Source organism: Hyperolius riggenbachi, chromosome 2 (assembly GCF_040937935.1).
Source record: "Hyperolius riggenbachi isolate aHypRig1 chromosome 2, aHypRig1.pri, whole genome shotgun sequence".
Classification (NCBI taxonomy): Eukaryota; Metazoa; Chordata; class Amphibia; order Anura; family Hyperoliidae; genus Hyperolius; species Hyperolius riggenbachi.
Genome location: NC_090647.1, coordinates 41,249,664 through 41,269,839, shown reverse-complemented (window position 1 = coordinate 41,269,839; position 20,176 = coordinate 41,249,664). Strand labels below are relative to the sequence as shown.

Here is a 20,176-nt window from a genome sequence, read left to right as displayed (position 1 = left end):
ATGGACCAGTTTAGTCAATCGAGCAAGATGCAAGAAATCCGTCAAATGCACAGGAATCGATTTTTGCATTCAGAGCATGGAGACACAACATTGGTCAGATCGATTAGTCAAGGTGAATTGCATAGTGTATCCCTTGTAGTGTGTGGGCCACTAGTCCATCGACTTTCAATCAATCATACTGAAGTCGATCGCTCAATGAAGTCGATGGATTTGTCGATTGAATCAGAATCGCTAGATGTATGGCAACCTTAAAGAGACCCTGAAGTGAAAAATAAATGATGATATAATGATTTGTATGCGTAGTACAGCTAAGAAATAAAACATTAGGAACAGAGACATGAGTCTAATATTGTTTCCAGTACAGGAAGAGTTAAGAAACTCCAATTATTATCTATGCAAAAGAGCCACTGAGCTGCACGACTTTCAAAGTCGCAGAGAGCTCGGTCTTCTAAAGCTTGTTATCTCAACTGTCAGGCATTGTATCTTCTTTTTCTCTCCAGAGGACAGGTCAATAGTTCACTGGCCTGCTCTGTAAAATCATTTACTGTAGAATGCTGAGTGTAATGTGCAAACTGCAAATATTAGAGAGTGATGCAATGTTATTAAAAAAAACCAAAAAAAACTATATAACTGAAAATAAAAATATGAGAATATTTATTTTTGCTACTAATGTTCTAGTAATTATCCGTACTACACATACAATTCATCATTTTTTTTTTCGCTTCAGTGTCTCTTTAACTGCAGGAACTGTACAGAACCAGTGGGATTGTGAGAAGTTTATTATTTTTTTTAAACTACAGTACCAAGTTTATCTCAGCAGGCAAATAACACAAAGCTTCCTGTTTCGGATAAGATGTTTCGGATAACACTATGACCAGAAAGTAATTGAATCCCCTTCCCTTTGAAGAGTTTACACAGTGATGTAAGCCTCTTATATAGGTGATGATTACTGTGAGAGGGACAGTAAGCTAAGGCAGTAGGGAGGGAAAATGAATACTGAGCTGGGCTGTACTGGTTGATGGGGAATTGGACTTCAAATCTCTTCAAACTTCAAAGTCTTTGAAATCAAATTTCGTATGCTGTGAAACTTTCCTTTTTACACTTTAGGAACATTGCAATAATGATGCATACCTCTGGAGGGTCTTCCAACCATAGTTCACACCTTCATCACATCATGGTTGGACTATTGCCATGCCCTTTATGCCTTCCAAACAAAGACCTACACCATCTGCAATTAATACAGAACACTGCTCCAAGGTTGTTAACAAGACAACCCCACCATTGCCACATAACACTGATCTCTCGATCACTCCACTGGCAACCCATAAAATGGAGAATCCTGTTCAAAACTGGCATGCGAACATTCAAATCCCTACATGACCTAGGCCCCAGATACCTGAATGATTTGTTGCAACTGCGTCACATCTCCTACAACCTCAGATCAAAAGAATCAAATAACTTAACCACCCACCGAGTCGAACTGAAAATTTGCCAGCTAGTGTCTTCTTTCATGCTGTCCCTACCCCTTGAAATTGCCATGCCCAGTCAAGACAACTCCAACCCTGGAGGCATTTCAATCAAAACTGGTATTTATGATCACATAACTTTTTCCCTAGTACGCACCACTATGTACTTATCTGAGACAAGCTTATGCACTTTGGTTCCTACAGGAGAAAAGGCCTTTTTCTTTGCCTTTCACACAATGCCAATAAGGATCCCTTGGACAGAAGACCATAAATGTGTTCCAGTTTGGACTAAAGAGAACCAGAGACGAAGCACCCTCATGTATTTTATCCTAAATATCAGTGGGAACATGACAGTAAACACCTACCCTGCTTTTAATTTTATTCCTCTCTGTCCAATTAGTCTGTTATCAGCTGTGATAAGAATCCCGACTGAGCCTTCAGTCTAAGTTTGACCTGGAATCAGATTAGCTGAGTCCGTCTGCTGTGAAGTCATTTCAAGCCCTCCCCCTCCTGGCTCTGCCTTCCTGCTTTGTATACACAGCATCACGGAGGGCTGTGATGAGAAGGGAGTGGTTGCTGCTGCCTAGGAATGCCTGCTGATTCCTCCGTGCTGCCGCCGCTGCTGGGTCTGCTGACGCTCCTTCCAGCCCAGGTCGGGCTCGTCCGCAGTGGGAGGATGACGTCACTGGCGCTCCTCAGCGTGGCCGCACATGCGCATTAGGTCTCCCAACACTGCGCCTGCGTCCTCCACACTAGGCTTGTGCGCTGAGCAGCACAGAAGCGCAGCAAGCCTAGAGATGAACATTTAGAGCTGCTCATGACCCGGAAGAAGAAGGGTATCAGCCGGTGGCCATCTTTGATTTATCCCGGGGGAAAAATGTAAAAATAAATATACTAAGGCACATCAGAGCGGCGAAAATAGTGGTAAAATAATTTCCTCATGAAAATCTATTGATGTATATACATTTTGTGTGTATAACGTTCATCTCTGGTTCCCTTAACAAGCAGCTATTTCTCTCACTTTATTGCCCCACCCATTTCTTCTGTGTCATTTTGAGCTACAGAAGTAGTGTGAACCTCCACACCATGAAAGATGTTGACAGTTCAACTAGAAGATTGTGCTCCCTGTCAACTCTAGGGAGGTACTCAATGCTTTCAGTTATAAAAATAATGTTTTGAGAGGTAAAAGCATAGTCTGCATGGGACTGTGTAGCGAAAGTGTAGCAGTACAACGGTTTTCCACTTGGATTAAAGTCCTGCTGTCATACTTACCGCCTTCCTCGTTGTCCTACTTTTGCATGCTAAGCAGGCCATAGATGTATTCCGTGTTTGAATCCCCCACCACAGAAGACTTCGGAAGCCTTTAGGAGCCCGAGTGCCCCAGATGACAGGTGGTTCCATACTGCCGTGTGCACGAGAAAGGGTGCTCGCACGTTCGTAGTATGGAGCAGCCCATCTTCGGGAGCACTTGTGCTCCTGAAGACTTCCAAAGTCCCCGCAGTGGGGGATTAGAGCAGTATTTTACCAAATTGGTCAAATACTGCTAACGGGGAGCCAGCGCTTTTCATGGGGGAACCCTCTGGGATTTATTTATTTTCAAAAGCACTTAGTGAATGGCAGTTGCTCTGTCCAACTGCCAAAAGACTGTGTAGCGAGCAGGAAAGCTGGCCAGCATCATTGTTTAAATCCTTTTTGGGGAATGAGGTCCCGGGAAACGTCCCGCTTTTAGCAGCGGGACGTCCCGGCCTCGGGACTCTGGCCACCGTACAAATGAACTAGCTGCAGCGTCTCATAGACACTGTACTAGTTCATTCCCCGCAGCCCCGCTTTTTCTTGCAGGTGAAGTGTACTGACATGTTTGCCCGCAGTGCGTTTTTTTTGTACTGACATGTTTGCCCGCAGTGCGTTTTATTTTGTACTGACATGTTTGCCCGCAGTGCGTTTATTTTGTACTAACATGTTTGCCCGCAGTGCGTTTATTTTGTACTGACATGTTTGCCCGCAGTGCGTTAATTTTGTGCTGACATGTTTGCCCGCAGTGCGTTTATTTTGTGCTGACATGTTTTCCCACAGTGCGTTTATTTTGTGCTGACATGTTTGCCCGCAATGCGTCTATTTTGTACTGACATGTTTGCCCCGAAGTGCGTTCATTTTGTGCTGACATGTTTGCCCGCAGTGCGTTTATTTTGTACTGACATGTTTGCCCGCAATGCGTTTATTTTGAGCTGACATGTTTGCCCCATTGCGTTTATTTTGTACTGACATGTTTGCCCCCATTGCGTTTACTTTGTGCTGAAATGTTGCCCCCATTGCGTTTACTTTGTGCTGAAATGTTGCCCCCATTGTGTTTATTTTGTGCTGACATGTTTGTCCCCATTGCAGTTATTTTGTACTGACATGTTTGCCCCCATTGCGTTTATTTTGTACTGACATGTTTGCCCCCATTGCGTTTATTTTATGCTGACATGTTTCCCGCAATGCGTTTATTTTGTGCTGAAAAGTTGGCCGCAATGCCTTTATTTTGTGCTGACATGTTGCCCATTGCGTTTATTTTGTGGTGTCTGGGGTCTCTGTTGCTGCATTTATTATTTAATGGTCATAGTTGGCTGTGTTTGCTGCTTTGGGGTTATGGCATACTATTAGCATCACACAGTTTCTGCACACCCATGATGCGAATCCACGTTTGACCACATCACGGCGTAAACACTGCTTTCTTATGCCTCGCTGTTGCATCATTACGTTAGCCCCGCCCATAGAATGTCATGACCACACCCATTTTTCCGCGCACGCTGCAGACATCAAATTTTTCGCCGCACCCCCTATTCATCGGCGCGGCGCGCAAAATCCACCCCCCCACCCGTCCCAGGTTGAGCCTACAAAAATCTGGTCACTGTATCAAAACACCTGCCACATATCAACTTTGTTTACATGAAAGGTGTAAATTCTATTTATTAAGAAACAAGAAGACCACGTGACATTTCTGGAAGACAGACAGCAATAACCAAAACGAATAAATACGGTAAACACGTTACAATGCAAGACAGAATACTACCTGGATATAACCAAAATAAATAACATCAGAAGGACTGACAGACTCACATTGCTGCTTGTTTTACGTATGGAGTTATTTAATGAAATGTGCTATGAAAACATTTTCTCACAGGCAGTTTACTTCCTGTCTAGTAATCTCATGACGCGGCAGCACAAGCTGACTCAGGAATACCTGGAATGACTAATCGCACTTCTCAGCAAGAGAGGAATGACCAATTTCTCTACTCTGAATTCCTCCACAGGAGAGCTTACAGAGAAGCATGTGATTGATTTGACCACATGATTGCGTACGTCTTTGATTGTCCGGTCTCAGTCACGTGATCACGTTACTCCTGCTTTCTGTTTAGCCTATTCAGGAAGGTGGGACATGTGATCATAATCATCCAGTCAGACAACTGGATAATTCATGCCTACGTTTCTGCATAACATCACCTAATATCATCATAACATCATCATCAGCAAAAATACATTCCAAAATACAGTAGAGTCTCGGTTCTCTGGCACTAATGGAGGTTACTCACCAAGCTCTCGGCATTCCACTGATGAGATCTCCCTTCAGTCAGGGGCACCTCCAGCTACTTGATACTGAGGTTCCTCTAGCTACCAAATACTTGTGGGCACCTCTAGCTACCAAATACTAAGGGGCACCTGTAGCTTCCTATGAAGGGCAACAGAAATAAGGGAGTAGTGACAGCTGGGACAGCCGGCACACTTGTGGTGCGGTTTGGTGGGGGTTTGTAGGTTCATGGAGGGTGAGGTCTAAGGTGCCAGGAAATCTGTACCTATAGGCTCCTGTGAGGTACATCCAGGCCTGCCATTATTACCCAGAAAACGAGCAGGAGCAGTGGGGAGTGGCACAACAGAGACTGATGCCCTCTGTCCTGTACTGTAGAGCAGTATACTGTACTATAACTGTTCAGCCCCCTTATCAGAACCCCAAAGGAGTGGGAACAGTATGGAGAGCACTTAGAGGACCCCAGAAGAGAGGGAGCACCGCTTAAAGAAAACCTGTACTGAAAATTTAAAGTCAAAATAACCATACACAAGTCATACTTACCTCCCGTGTAGCCTACTCCTCAATCTCTTTCTCCTCTCCTGTGTCCCGTTTGTCCACTGTGATCAATGGAATTCTCCATCCTCCATTTTGAAAATGGCCATTACCCCATAACAGCTTCCTGGTCAGCACACTGTTAAATTGTAACATCGCCGACTTGAGCCATAGGGAAACATAGACACATCAGTTCTCCTCTCAGTTGTAACTGACAGCAACTGATATATAACTGACAGCAACTGATATATTTCAGTTCTGACAAAATGTTGTCAGAACTGGAAGGAATCACTGTAAGAAGAAAATGGTGAGCTTCTGAGAGGAACTGATGGCAAGGTAACTATGTAATGTTCATTTGAAGTCACCTCATGTGTTTATTTTAAATAATTTTACTCAGTACAGGTTTGCTTTAAAGAACGCCAGGAGGACCTAAGGCACTGTGGAGTACTCTGTGACCAACTGACTTTTTTTGCAAGTTGTGGCCTAGCCACGCTTCAAAAGCTGGGGCCTAAAGTAGTTGAGGGCAGCAAATGGCCCAAATGGCACCAAATTTGAAAAAAAAACCTCCATGGAGACTTTCTTACCCAGTGGTGAGATGGCAGAACCCTGGAGTGACTTGAAACTCAGCCTTGGAGATCAGAAATTGCTGCACATGTCACCCCAGAAGGATGTGAATCCAGCCGAGGATTTGTGCCAGTTAAGTGAGACGGTTGGTTAAGTTGCAGATAACCGGGACTCAACTGTATCTAAAACATTCTGCAAATCCATAACTGCTGTCTGTACAATAGTATAGTAGTTTAGTACTCTTCCTTACACAATTTCCCCAAAGAAATAAGTCAGTAGACCATAAACCTGTTTGTAGGTTTATGGTCTACTGACTTATTTCTTGGGGGAAATTGTGTAAGGAATCAAAGTAACAACTCACAAGTTCATGGCAACTATTAACAGTCTTAATTATCAAGAAAGTAAATTGCAACAGGGCAAAGTTTGGGCAACTTGAATCTAAAGGGACAAGCTCTCTGTGGCTTTCATACTTATCAATGCTTCCCTACATAGTTAACAACTGATCACGACACAAACAAGTATACAGGTCAATTTTCGGAACATTTTCTGGTATACATTTTCTTAATACTTCTGAATCTAGAATGTTTCACTGTATGATGATTGGAGGAAGAGGAATTTTGGAGCTTGCACTTTTTAGAACAAGTCAGCAATAGAAGTTTTCAAATAACTTTCCTAAAGTTTTGATTTAAATATATAACCAGGATACAAATTAAAAAAAAATCATAAAAACCTGCAATTCAACCAAACAGCTATTAGAATCACCATCTGTTTGTTCCTTAACCTGCTGGGCGTTTCAATTCCCGCGGGAGGGTTTTTTTCGCCCGATTTTTTTCCCCATCATGTAGCTAGCCTAGCGCTAGTTACATGATTCTCCCCTTCCTCCTCTCTCCCTCCCACCCTTCTGATCGCCGTTCTGAACGGGATTTCCTTTAGGACTTCCCCCGTCGCCATGGCGACGACCGGAGTGACGTCATCGACGTCAAACTGGGACTCCCGATCCACCCCAAAGTGCAGACTGGCGGCGATTGGCCAGGTTATGCACGGGGTCTGCGGGGAAGGGGGGCCCTCTTTCGCGTCGGATCGGCGGCAAGCGGCGGCGATCGGGGCAAACACGCAGCTAGCAAAGTGCTAGCTGCGTGTTTGAAAAAAAAAATTATCAAAATCGGCCCAGCGGGGCCTGAGCGGGGCCCTCTAGTGTCTCTGGACAAGCACAGCTCGTCCGGAACGCTAGGGAGGTTAAAAAGAAACTGTGGGATGAGTATGAAGGTCATTGCTGGCTTCCGTTTAAATGTACTACTTGTCTTACTCTTGTGCTGATCCTCTGCTTCCTATACTTTGTGAATCACTGACTCAGAATGAGTATGCAGATAAAGTGTAGTGAGTCCCCAGGTGTGGGACTGCTTACTGGCATCATAATGTTAGCATGACAGTAAGGCGACTGGCCCTTTTAACAGGATTGACTTGAGAACAACAAGGGGGTCGCCATCTTTATTTTCCTTTTTTCAATTCTAATGATATGACCACACATCTCTATATTTGGCGGATGACTGACCATCTGAATCAATGATTATCGAACCTGTGCTGCCAAAAGCACGTCCGATCGCCGATGCGACCAATCTTGGTCTAAACATACTGGAAAATCTCAGGCCAACATCCTCAATTGGTTGCGTGGCGGAAATAGCAAATGACGAACGTGATGGAAACCCCCGGGCCCTTGCCCCCTCCCCCAAATGTTTTATCAATCCCCCCAGCCTCCCCCAAGACCCACCCCTCCCCCCGATGCCTGTGCACTAATACTTTAACTGTCCGCCGCCAGCTTTGTGTCCACACTCCTCACCGGGTTTGCGCCCCATGTGGTTTCTGGCGCATTGCATGAGAGGTGTGTGTCACACATGTGTCCAGCGTGCATTGTGCTGGCAACCACATGGGGTGTGAATCCAAAAGACGAGTGTGGACACAGCACGGGCGACGGACAGGTAAAATATTATATATATCTGTCTATTAGTCATCTCTAGATATATGGGCACCTTTAGTTCCGCTCACTTGCTGGCCTTTTGGCTTTATTGGTATCTTGAGTTTTGCAACTGCAAAATGCATGCAGTGAACTGAGCCAGAATACCTGCTGGATTTTGTACTCTGTCTGGGCCAGTCACCGAAGAAACAACACCCGGTTTGTACAGTATAAGCTGTGTTTATACTGATAGTAAACTAGTTGCAGGAAGTGGGGGCAAAATGACTCAGAGTAGCAGCCACTGTATTCATATGTGGGCCTGCGGCTTGTGTCCAGAGAACAGTAGCCTCACTCTTATAGGCAAGGGCGTATCGGGGTAATATAGCCACTATAACAAACACTGAAATTGCCCCACCCCAGCAAAAGTCGCTAGAGTTAGCCTCTAGGTATAAATACCCAGAGGTAGTACCCTAGTATAGGTAGCCGGAGGCAGTCCACCTGGTATCAGTAGCCCCACAGTTTTTGTTTCCCTCTCAGTACAGGTAGTTAGAGGTGTCTCCCCAGTATAAATAGCCTCCTTTAGCATAGGGAGTGAAAGGTGGCCCTTCCCACTGTATAAGTACCCCACCAGTATAGGTAATGAGGTGTCCCTCAGTATAAGTAGCCCACCCAGTACAGGAAGTGGGAGGTGTCCCCTCAGTATAGGTAGTAAGAGATGTCCCCCAGTATTACGGTGCATCACGAGGGAGGAGGAGCAGGCATGGTGCCCATGGCACTGTAGCGCCTATGGCATGATCCATGCCTCCACCTCTCTAGATACGCCACTGCTTATAGGTGGGAGATCATGGTGGCTACAATTGTTACATAACCTTTGGCAAATTGGCCTCCGGGCCCTTGGGAGTAGCCACAGGGGGCGGGGTATTCTGAATATTTTTTCTTCTGATATAAGTTGTTACAGGCGCTCTTTAAGAACAGGTACACGTAAACTTGAACTGATCGGTGAGCGGCATTTTTTGTTTAATGAGATAAAGAAGAAGTTGCCTGACCTGCACACTCTCCTTTTGACCTACAAAGTTTCTCTGAGTCACACATTAGTAACAAGACCAAAACTTATCATCTGCATCCCTCCTCTCAGTCAGTGACTCAGCAGTACGTCATGCAAAAGATCAGCACAACAAACAAACAAGTAGCTTTTTTGGGACTAGTGCACATGGAACTTTGAGTATCGATCTGTTTCTGACAACTTCAGATCAAACTGGAGAAAAAGATCCGTGGACACCTGGGAAAACTGAGCAACTGACATCAAACTGCAGCCTATCGGCACTGAAAACCATGGTAAAATAACCAAAATAACAGCTGAACTGAAATCAAAAGGTCTCTGTACATTGCCCCTTTAAAAAGATGCCAACATTGGTGGCCTCCATAGTCCTCTCCCATCAGGACTGACTCTCCAAAACAAACATCCTGTGATGAAATTTCCTGTGCCAGCCACAAACACGTGCCAGATTTTTTTTTTTTACATCTTAGGGCTAACGTAACCAGGACCTTTGCCTCAAAAGTTCACCTGTTATTTTGACACTACTTTCAATGCAGGTCAGCGGCAGGTTAAACCCCAGTTCCTTGCTCCGGATTTTTCATTAGTTCACAAGCCGAGCTCAGGGTGACATCAGAACATGCCTTCCACTTAACAGCTCTGTGTACATTAGCCCAAAAGCACTTACAAGGGAAAAAAAAGGGCAGTTTTCCCCACCATTTAGCTAAACCGCCTGGAGCAAGAAACGCACAGGCTTCTGAACACACAGCACAGCCACAGTGCTTATAATATTAATCACAGCCTCTCTCACATCACACATCACACACAGCTCTGCTGCTGCTGCTGATAGAATGGAAACACAGGAAGAAGAATCTACCCAATCCTACCTTGGTGGTAACGATACAGAGGCAATCCATATCCTGACGGTCGACTGGACGGAACGCAATTCATATGCCAGCGGAAGCAAATTCTCTCTCTCGTAAGATAAAAAAAACAGAACAATACAGGAAGGAATCACGGAGCGGAGGAGATGGTGGTGTATGGCTGTGTGTGTTCAGTGCGTGCGTGTGTATGTATGAGTGTGTGTGTGGTGTGTGTGGTGTGTGTGTGTTTTTCCTAACGGGGCCTCTCTTCGATCCAGCAAGCGAGTCTTCCGTTTCAACGGTACTAACGTCTCCTCTTTAGTAGCACAGGTGTCTGGGCATCCGGAAAAAGACGACGAGGATCCGAAGTTGCAAGCGAAATTATGTCATCAATCAATGTTACATCCCTGATCAAAATATCCTTTTTCTTTTTTCTCCTCTTTTTTTCCCCCCTGTTAGCTGGAACGGAACGAGAGGGCGAGGGAACAAGTCGAGCAGAATGAGACTTTTAAATAGCAGCGAGAAGCCTAAACTGCCTCATCATGCTCAATCCATCAGCTGTGCCAATATTTTTTTTTTCCTCCCTGTGCCTTCCTGTCTCCAAACTTCTCTTGTACCATTATAGGGCACGTGTCTTCAAAGAGGCATCTATGCCCCCTGCTTCTTGTGAGATGCTCTCTGGGCTAAAGAACTGCTTTTAAAAAAAAAAAAATGATCTATTTTTTTTCCTTTTTTTTTTTATAAAACCTCAGAACATGTCTTGTTTAAAGACAGCTTCTGTTAAGTACACATGCCATCTGCTTGAATGGCATTTTTCTAAACTGCTTTCTGGAAACAGGAAGAGAGAGAGAGAGATATCAAAGGCAGGGGTAATCTTAGCTTGAGCGACGACGCGGCGAGGGCGATGATGCAAAAGGGCTGAAAATAAGACGCATGTTCTCCCTACGTGGAAGAATTTCTCCACGAAATCTGTGGGTGATTCTTTTGATCGTAATGAGAGGTATTTTTAGAATCCAGGGAGTGTTTTTTTGTTTTTTATTTATTTTTTTCGTACGGCGGTAAAAGCATTTCAAGGTTTTCGAGAGGGTGCTTGACAAGCCGCCTGGCAAATGATAGATTGTCAGGAGCAGAAATTTTCATGTCAGTGGGAGAGAGAGAGGAAGCACAGAGTTATTTGTGAAAAGGCAAAGAGGCCGCGGCCTAAGGCGACAAGGGGGAACGATGTGCTGCCTGATGTACTGTACTGACACCTGAATATGGCAGCCTCCATATCCCTCTCACGTCTTATATCAAATCGATCGATAGGATCTCATTCGATAGGGCGCTTAGTGTAGAACCAGCTTCACATCTTCTCTGGAATCCGCTGCCACATCAAGAGCTTACTGCGCAGGCGCAGTACAAGAAAACTTCGTATTGCGCCTGCGCAGTTAGCTCCCGATGACGCGTGCAGGAGCGAGCACCAGTGGCGTAGCTAAGGAGCTATGGGCCCCGGTGAAAATTTGATATTGGGCCCCCCAAGCACTCTATATATAACAATTGACACGGTGAACCAAAACATGCCATGGACAACAACAGTGTCAGAGTTGCAGAAAGGGGATGGGGAACAGTTTGTTAATGACTACTAACATTTAAAGCATCAATAAGAAGTGATTATTACACCACAGAACCAATAAAGAGCTAATTCTGCATTTGAGGGAGAGCTCCTCGGGGCCCCTCAAGCCCAAGGGCCCCGATGCGGTCGTTACCTCTGCACCCCCTATTGCTACGCCACTGGCAAGCACTATATGTCTTCTTAGAGGAATCTCAGACCGGGACTGGCGGCGTGGAACGGCGCACCGTTGGAGGACGGCGTGGGACATTACAGCTGCAGGGGGCTGGCCAACAGAAGCACCAGGTAAGTGTCTTTTGTTATTTTCACCCCCCCCCCACAGAACCCCTTTAAACATGCCCTCAAAATTCACTTTTTCTGTAAAGCATACACTCTACATTAGGCCAGTTCATCTTTTGACATCTGTAGGCCAAGTTGTACTTCCTACTGGATATCCCAAAGCACACTGCCTCTAGGTATGAATATTGTATACTACCCCACCTCTTGTTCCCCTTTGTAATCTCTGAGCTCGCTCACCCTTTTGGGTCTTAGAATTTGTTATTTATTTATCCATATTAATTCTGTCACTGTAATTACCAATTTTTGGTATTTTATACCGTTTCTGTATTGTGTACCAACGCTGTATTTCGTATATTGGTTCACACCCTTGTCTGTATTGTTTTGTACCCCGTGTCTGTTTTTTACTTTGTACAGCGCCACGGATTATGTTGGCACTTTATAAATCAAGTCCTCCTGAAGAAGTGAACATAGTTCACGAAAAGGTCGAGCCAAGTGCTCAGGCCTGGCAATAGCCAAAGTGGTATTGTTGTGTACACTTTCATCATGACTCAGGTTATCCTTGAAACAAATGTCTATATGCTGAATTTTTTTTTCATGTTGAAATGAAGTTTGTAATTAGGGGTGAACACAAAATGGGAAGAGACGCCCCAATGTAGTATGCACTGGGTAAACGTGGGTAACAGGCGCTCCCAGTCCGTGCCTGCAGGTACATAAGACTCTGTACTGTAGACCTGAGGAAGCGGGAAGGTCCCACGAAACATGTTGTCCTTTCCTGTGTCCAATACAATTATTCTGCTTAAACCTCCCATTTTGTGTACAGTTTTCCCTCTCCCCCCAGGGGTGTCCCCTGTGATAATTATCCAGTGGTCCTTTTTCAAGAGTGAGACCCAACCTATCCTGAAGAGGATACCCAATCCGCATGAAGACAGGATTCTCCACCTGCCTTAGGCCCCCTGCACACTGCAAATCTGATTTGCGATTCTGATTTGCGTATCCAATTTGCGATTCCAATTTTTCCTGGATGCTATCAAAATAAGAAGAAAAACGCTGAAAAAATGCAGCATGCAGTACCGATTGAAAATCTCACATCGGAAGTGCATGTAAAATTGCGTCAAAATTGTAAATCGGAATCGAGAACGAATGTAGTGTGCAAGAGGCCTGATACAGTGATTGCCTGAAAGCCAGGGGCGTAGCAATAGGGGTTGCAGAGGTAGCGACTGCAAGAGGGGCCCCGAAGGGCCCTCCCCCAACTACAGTATTAGCTCTCTATTGGTCCTGTGCCCATAATAATGACTTCTATAGATACTTTGAATACTGGTAATCCTTAAGAAACTGTTTCCCATGCTTTTCTTGCACCTCTGACACTGTAGTTGCCATTGGCAGGTTTTGGTGCGCCGTATCAATTGTTATGTATAGAGTGCTTGGGGGAGCCCCATTGTCAAACTTGCACCGGGGCCCACAGCACCTTAGCTACGCCACTGCTGACAGCAACCCAGGTGTGTAAGTAGTGTTTGTTTCCCACATTATTGCATTGCCTGGAAATACTGCACTATCTGGCACTCCTGGTGTTTCCTGTTTCCTTTTTCCTCTCCTGGTTCCTGAGGTTCGTCACCTGAATTGCATCGACTGGACACCCCTTATCAATTAGGGATGAGCGTTCTGTAGCAGAATGCAGTTCCAAATGAATCGCACCAGAACTTGAATTTCAAGAACGGGTTAAAGGGTTAACTCACCCTTGACGCCACCTCCGTGAGCCGCCCTCCATTACGTTTCGGCTCTCAATACTTCCTCCTTCACAATCAGGAAGAGGAAGTAGCTGGAGAGATGGAACACACCATGGAGAGCAGCTCACAGAGGTGGCGCAAGGGTGAGTTAAGCCTCCTGCTGCGGGTTGGCTCCAGGGAGTTGATGCATTAAACCGCGGTAATATTACCATGCATGCGCACTACCATTACTGTAGTCTGACCCGCGGTACAACCGTAGCACACCTGCTACTACGGTAACAAAGAGATGGACTAGTCCAAAACCTGTCGGTTCTGTCAGATTTTAACTGCCTACTTTTTTTGCTGTAGTGTTCCTTTAACATTATTATTATTGATTTATAAAGCGCCAACATATTCCGTGGCGCTGTACAAAGTGAAAAACAAACATGGGGTACATACAGAAAATGGTGTTCACCAATATACAAGATACATAATTAGTGACAAAATACAAAAACAATACAGAATACAAAATACAGAAGTGATAATGACAGTGATAAAAGTAACATGATGAATAAAATGTATAATGATTTCCAAGACACAAAAGGGGGAGAGAGATGACATCATGACATGATGATATCTTTGGTTAGACAAAGTCTAACATTAACCTACACAATTTTATAACCCTACCGATAGGCGTCGGGAAGGTGGCAGCCCCAGGACGTCCTAACGCCGATAGGCATCAAGTCCTGGGGGGATCGCATTCGCATGTGCCGATGCGCGCGCATACCCGCTTGAATGACGGAGCTCCGCTCTGTCAGTAGTATCCCAGCGGCGATCGCCGTTAGCAGACTGTTAGACGGCTATTTACATTGTACAGCGCTGCGATCTACAGTAGCGCTGTACTAGGGACAGCGGTGTCACTCGGGTGTCCCCTGGAGAGGCTCAGAGAGCGATCGGCTCCCATAGACTGATGCCTACGAGGGCTGATCGCTGTGATTGGCTGGCGAGGGGAGTACTAAACATAAATGTAAAAATAGGGAAATTAAAAAAATAAATAAAAATAAACATTGCAGCAGCGATCAGAGCCCACCAACAGAAATCTCTGTTGGTGGTCAGAAAAGGGGGGGATTCATGTGTGTGCTTGGTTGCTTGGCTCTGCAGCCAGCCATTAAAGGACACATCCCAGAACACTAAAATAAAAAATCCACTTCACTGGGGCTTCTTCCAGCCCCTGCCAGCCATTCTGTGCCCTCGCCGCAGCTCCGCTCACCGCCAGTGGCCCGGGGTCCCCTCCGGCGCAAGATGTCCACTGCGCCTGTGCAAGTGGATCTCTGAGCCGCGCAACGTCATCCAGACTGTACTGCGCAGATGCAGTAGTTCTGCGCCCAGGGCCGGATTTGTACTTTTTACAGCCCAAGGCCCACTATCGCCAACTGCCCCCGGCAGGCTCCAACAAAAACACAAATTGCCTGACATATATACAGGACAGGAAAAAAAAAAATATATATATATACAGGACAGTAGAACTCACATTATACTGCTGCTCTCCTGTATCCAGGCTTTGTATTGAGTGTGACTTGCTGGTGTCATGTGGGCTGCTGCTAGGGCTTACATTCGGGGGATGTCTTATATTTCAAGCATGCTAGGAATTCCTGCTAGGGCTTAATCTCAGGGGATGTCTTACTTTAGGGAAAACACGGTAGCACATGGGGTGCGAGTGACGTGGAGGTACAAGGACGGTGGACAGTAAAGTATAACTGCACAGGCACCGGGGGGACATAAAACATTAGAAGGACAGCGGCCAGGGCACCGAGTCAGCTTCACAAGGCCGATTCCTGCCAGATTTCATGCTGAAATTGTTTGAGAACCAGCCTGCGGGTTATGATAGCCTAAAGATATCTCTCTGATCAGATTCGATTAGAGAGAGATACTGTACGTCTCTTGGTCGATCGACTGCCAAAATCGCTAGATGTATGAGTACCTTTAGAGCACTTTTCCACTATATCAGTTGCTGTCAGTTATAACTGAAAGGACAACTGATGAGCAAGGTAATGTCCATGTTTCTCTACAGCTCAAGCGATATTACAGGTTAATGGAATGCTGACCTGAAAGCTGTTACGGGGTCATTGCCATTTTTAAAATGGAGGACTGAGAATTCCATTGATCGCAGTGGACAAACAGGATGCGGGAGAAGAGAAAAAGATTAATGATTAGATTATGTAGGAGGTAAGTATGAAGTGTGTATGTTTACTTTGACTTTTATTTTATAGTTCAGGTTAGCTTTGCAGCGAAAATCTTAAAATTTAAACACATACAAATAAGAAGTACATTTCTTCCAGAGTAAAATGAGCCATACATTACTTTTCTCCAGGCGCAGAGCTTGGGGGGGGGGGGGGGGGGGGGTCGGGTAGGACAAGCGCCCCGGGCGCTGGGTCCCCAAGGGCACCCAGCTGCGGTCGGTGTGAGTGTCCTTTTTTTTTCTTCTTTAAATAGGAATCTCACCGCCAGCGGCGCCGGGTCTCCCCATCACTCAGTGACGTCACCAGTGACGTCACACGTCATCGCCGCGCAGCGTCCATAGCAGTGGAACGCCGCGCAGAGCGGGCAGAGACAGAGGCGCCGCCAGCCGGCCCGCCCAGCGGCCAGCCCCATCCTTTCTAGACAGGCAGCATGGAGTGAAGCCAGACGCCTGGACCGGATCAGCCCAGGGCTGCCAGGCAGGCGGAGGAGAGGTGGAGGACGGTGACCAGAGGCACGGTGAGTGAGTGAAGCCTGGCAGAGGGGGACTCTGCTGGGGCACTATTACTATTCTGGGCACTACTAGCTATACTGGGCTGGGCACTACTACCTACCTATATTGTAACTGAGCACTATACTAGCTATACTGGGGCACTACCTACCCATACTGGGCACTATACTAGCTATACTGGGCACTATACTAGCTATACTGGGTCACTACCTACCCATACTGGGCACTATACTAGGTCACTACCTACCCATACTGGGCACTATACTAGGTCACTACTTACCCATACTGGGCATTATACTAGCTATATTGGGCACTATACGGGCCCTATACTAGCTATACTGGGCCCTATACTAGCTATACTGGGGCACTACCTACCTATACTGCGCACTATACTAGCTATACTGGGGTACTACCTACTTATACTGGGCACTATTGCTAACTTCCTGTACATTTGGCTCCACCCATAACCACGCCTGCATTATGTGGCCACGCCCCCTTTTGGGGCTGCGCGCGCCGCAGCCTTCACCTTAGGGGGCGCATTAATAGTCTTTGTCCCTGGGTACTGAAAGCCCTAGCTACGCCTCTGCTTTTCTCCTATGTTGTTGTCACTTATAGTAGGTAGTAGAAATCTGACATTACCAACAGGTTTTGGGTTAGTTCATCTGTTCATGGGGGATTCTCAGCATGGCGTTTAGTCTTTATGAAGACATTCACTGAAAAAAGACTTATACACTGATGCTGGCCAGCCTCCCTGCTCACCGTACACTTTTTTGGCATTTGCACGGAGCAACTACCATTCAAGTGCTTTTAAAAATAAAGAAAACCCCGAGAAACCCTCATGAGAAGATGGGCTAGTCCAGTCGGTAATGTCAGATTTCTACTACCTACTGTAAGTGGCAGCAACATAGGAGAAAAGTAATTTATAGCTGATTTTACTCTGGAAAAATACATACTTTTTATTTGTATGTTTACATGTATTTTACATTTTAAGATTTTCGCGACAGAGGTCCTTTAAGTCTGACATCCACAATAGATGTCCAGTGCTAAAGTCAACCCAGCTTTGGCCTCATTGTGCTGTACAAAAATTCCCATTCAACCTTCTTTTATAATCTAGGTAAATGTGGTTGCTATGACATCGGGGAAAGAGAGCAACACCCCATTTTTCTTCACACATATACCATAGTAGGTGGTTAGTTGCCTAGCAACCCATCACTTCCCATTAAGGACTGTTTCCTCTTTCACGAACTGAAACTGACTCAGCCTACACCTGTCTTTCTGTACCACTTAGGGTTAATGTACACAGACCCCGGAGCTTACTAGGGGTCAGCCTGAACCGGGACTGAATACACTGGTCAGTGTATGTCAGAAAACACTGATCTACTGACTTCAAATTGCTTTTGACCTATGTTTGACTTGAGTTAAAGTGTAGCTGAACTAAGCAAATGTATTTAATACATGCTCAGTGGCATAGCTAAGGAGCTGTGGGCCCCGATGCAAGTTTTACAATGAGGCCCCCCAAGCACTCTATACATAACAATTGATACGGCGCACCAAAACCTGCCAATGGCAACTACAGTGTCAGAGGTGCAAGATGGGGATGGGGACAGTTTGTTAATGATTACCACTATCCAAAGTATCTATAGAAGTGATTATTATGAGCACAGGACCAATAGAGAGCTAATACTTAAGTTGAGGGAGGGCTCTTCAGGGCCCTTCTGGCCCAAGGACCCCGATGCGGTTGCAACCTCTGCAACCCCTATTGCTACGCCCCTGTACATGCTAACCTTGCCTTCAGTTCCTCTCAGAAGCTCACCATTTTCTTCTAACATTGATTCCTTCAAGTTCTGACTAGATCTAGTCAGACTTGTCTCTCCGGAAGCTGAAAGCTTTATACTAGGTACACACCATACTTTTTTTCCCGGCAGCTAGATGGTTCGATAGATAAATTCCGTCATGTCCGATATTATTGCCGATCGTTTTTTCGGGTCGTTTTCTCATAGAAGTGAATGGAAAATTGATAAGAAAAGATAAGACGGTCGAGCGGAAAATCGAGCGGAGAATCGATCGGATGGAAAAAACGCATCGTGTGTATCTAGTATTAGGACCATTTTTCACCATATCAGTTGCTGTCAGCTATAATTGAAAGGACAACTGACGTGCAAAGTAATGTCCATGTTTCCCTATGTCACACCCTCTCTCTGAAAAACTGCCATGGCAGTTTTCTGCTTATGCCAAGACTGCTAAGAGATTGTGTTATCTGTGGGTGGGAGGAGCCTCATAGTGTGGCCAGATGGGTGCCCAGCTTCCACCTGTGCCACTGAGCCAGCCTATCACAGAAGAGGTGAAGACAGAAGTAGTGCCTTGCTAGCCATGGCATGTTGCATTTCACAGCTGCCATAATACTTCCCTGCTGATTTAAGTCAATAGGAAACGATAAAAAAAATCAGCCAGATACTTACCTATGAAGAAGAAAGGATCTGGGTCCTATAGAGCCTTCTTGCTCCTCTCCCAGTGCCCGTTCTGGTGCTGGCTCCCCGGTAGCAGTATCCACCCTCTCCTGCGTACTCGCATGTGCACAGTGTGCAGAGTCGGTTCTAGACATTTTGCTGCCTGAGGCAAACTTGTAAGGATGCCCCCCTCCCCCCAGCACCCAACAATTTGCACCGCATGTTATAGCTGCGGTGAGTCCCCCAAAAAACACCCTCAGTATAGGTAGGTGGCCAGTTATAGGTGCCCCCAATGTTGGTAGCTAGGTACAGTGGCCCCCAGTATAGGTTGGCCAGGCACTCTCTTCACTTCCTGTTTCTGCCTGATGCTGCCCTCAGACTTCTGCCACCTGAGGAAGTCACCTCACTTGGCATCATGGGCGGACCGGGCCTGCCAGTATGGAGCCACCTGTCTTCGGAAGGACTCGGCTCCCTAAGACACCCACAGCAGGAGATTCAAACAGAGGAGCCAGTGCTTAACGATGGGAATTGGGAGAGGAGCGGAAAGGCTTTATAGGACCCCGAGCCTTCCCTTTCCTTAGGTAAGTATCTAGCTGATTTTTTTTCAATCGAATCCCCTTGATTTTAAAGAGGAACTTCAGTCTAAACAAACACACTGTCATTAAGTTACCTTAGTTAACTAAAATAGATAGTTAATATAATCTCTTACCCACCCTGTTTTGAAAGAACAGGCAAAGGTTTGTGATTTCATGAGGGCAGCCATCTTTTTGGTTGAAAGGAGGTGACAGGGAGCATGAGACACAGTTCCAACTGTCCTGTGCCCTGATCACTCCTTCCAGTTGCTAGGCAACGTGAACAACAACATAGGAAATCCCATCATGCTTTGCACAGCATCAGAGGAAAAATGCCCAGGCAGTTTTCTTTGACGGGGCGGAGCTTAGCTTCTGAGCAGCTAAAAATGAGGCTTAAATAAAAAAGTTCTGATGCTGTGAGAATGTTAAAGAAACACTAAGCATTTTCAGTGCTGCTGAATAGATTTTTAGTCTGGAGGTTCACTTTAATGAAGTAGTCAGCCATGGCTGCATTGGGTAAAAAAAAAGAGGCGGAGCTGTCATAGTAAGTGCCATTCTGGATATTTTCCACTTTGGAATTTACAGCGGGGGTCCACTGTAACAGGATAGTGAACACGCCTGGTGTGATGACATCATCCCTCTGCTGCAGCTGTGATGATGTCACCACAGTACTGAAGCTCATGGGAGGTAAAAAATGTTCCCTCTGAAAAAAAAAGCCCTCATAACAGGCCATAATTAGGGAATAAAGTGGATGTTGTGTCATTGTCAGAGTTGTTAGAGGAATGGCGGGGAGAAGACGCTTCCCTGGCTGCTGTGCCATTTATTGTGAGTCTCAGGCCCG

At 45.7% G+C, this 20,176-nt stretch overlaps 1 protein-coding gene across 9 annotated transcripts in view; it reads right to left on the bottom strand.

The window, feature by feature from the left end:
• The window catches only part of DLG2 (discs large MAGUK scaffold protein 2), a 1,711,631-nt gene that overhangs the window by 1,383,419 nt on the left and 308,036 nt on the right, over positions 1-20,176 (bottom strand). For 2 of the 9 annotated variants that reach the window (XM_068266695.1, XM_068266697.1), the window contains exon 1: positions 10,001-10,359. The exons of 6 other annotated variants lie outside the window; for them this stretch is intronic. In XM_068266695.1, the coding sequence (XP_068122796.1) occupies positions 10,001-10,030 (30 nt within the window). In that variant the 5' untranslated portion in view covers positions 10,031-10,359. Of the gene's footprint in view, positions 1-10,000; positions 10,361-20,176 lie in introns of those variants that run through there. One more of the 9 variants, XM_068266693.1, reaches the window with a different exon arrangement.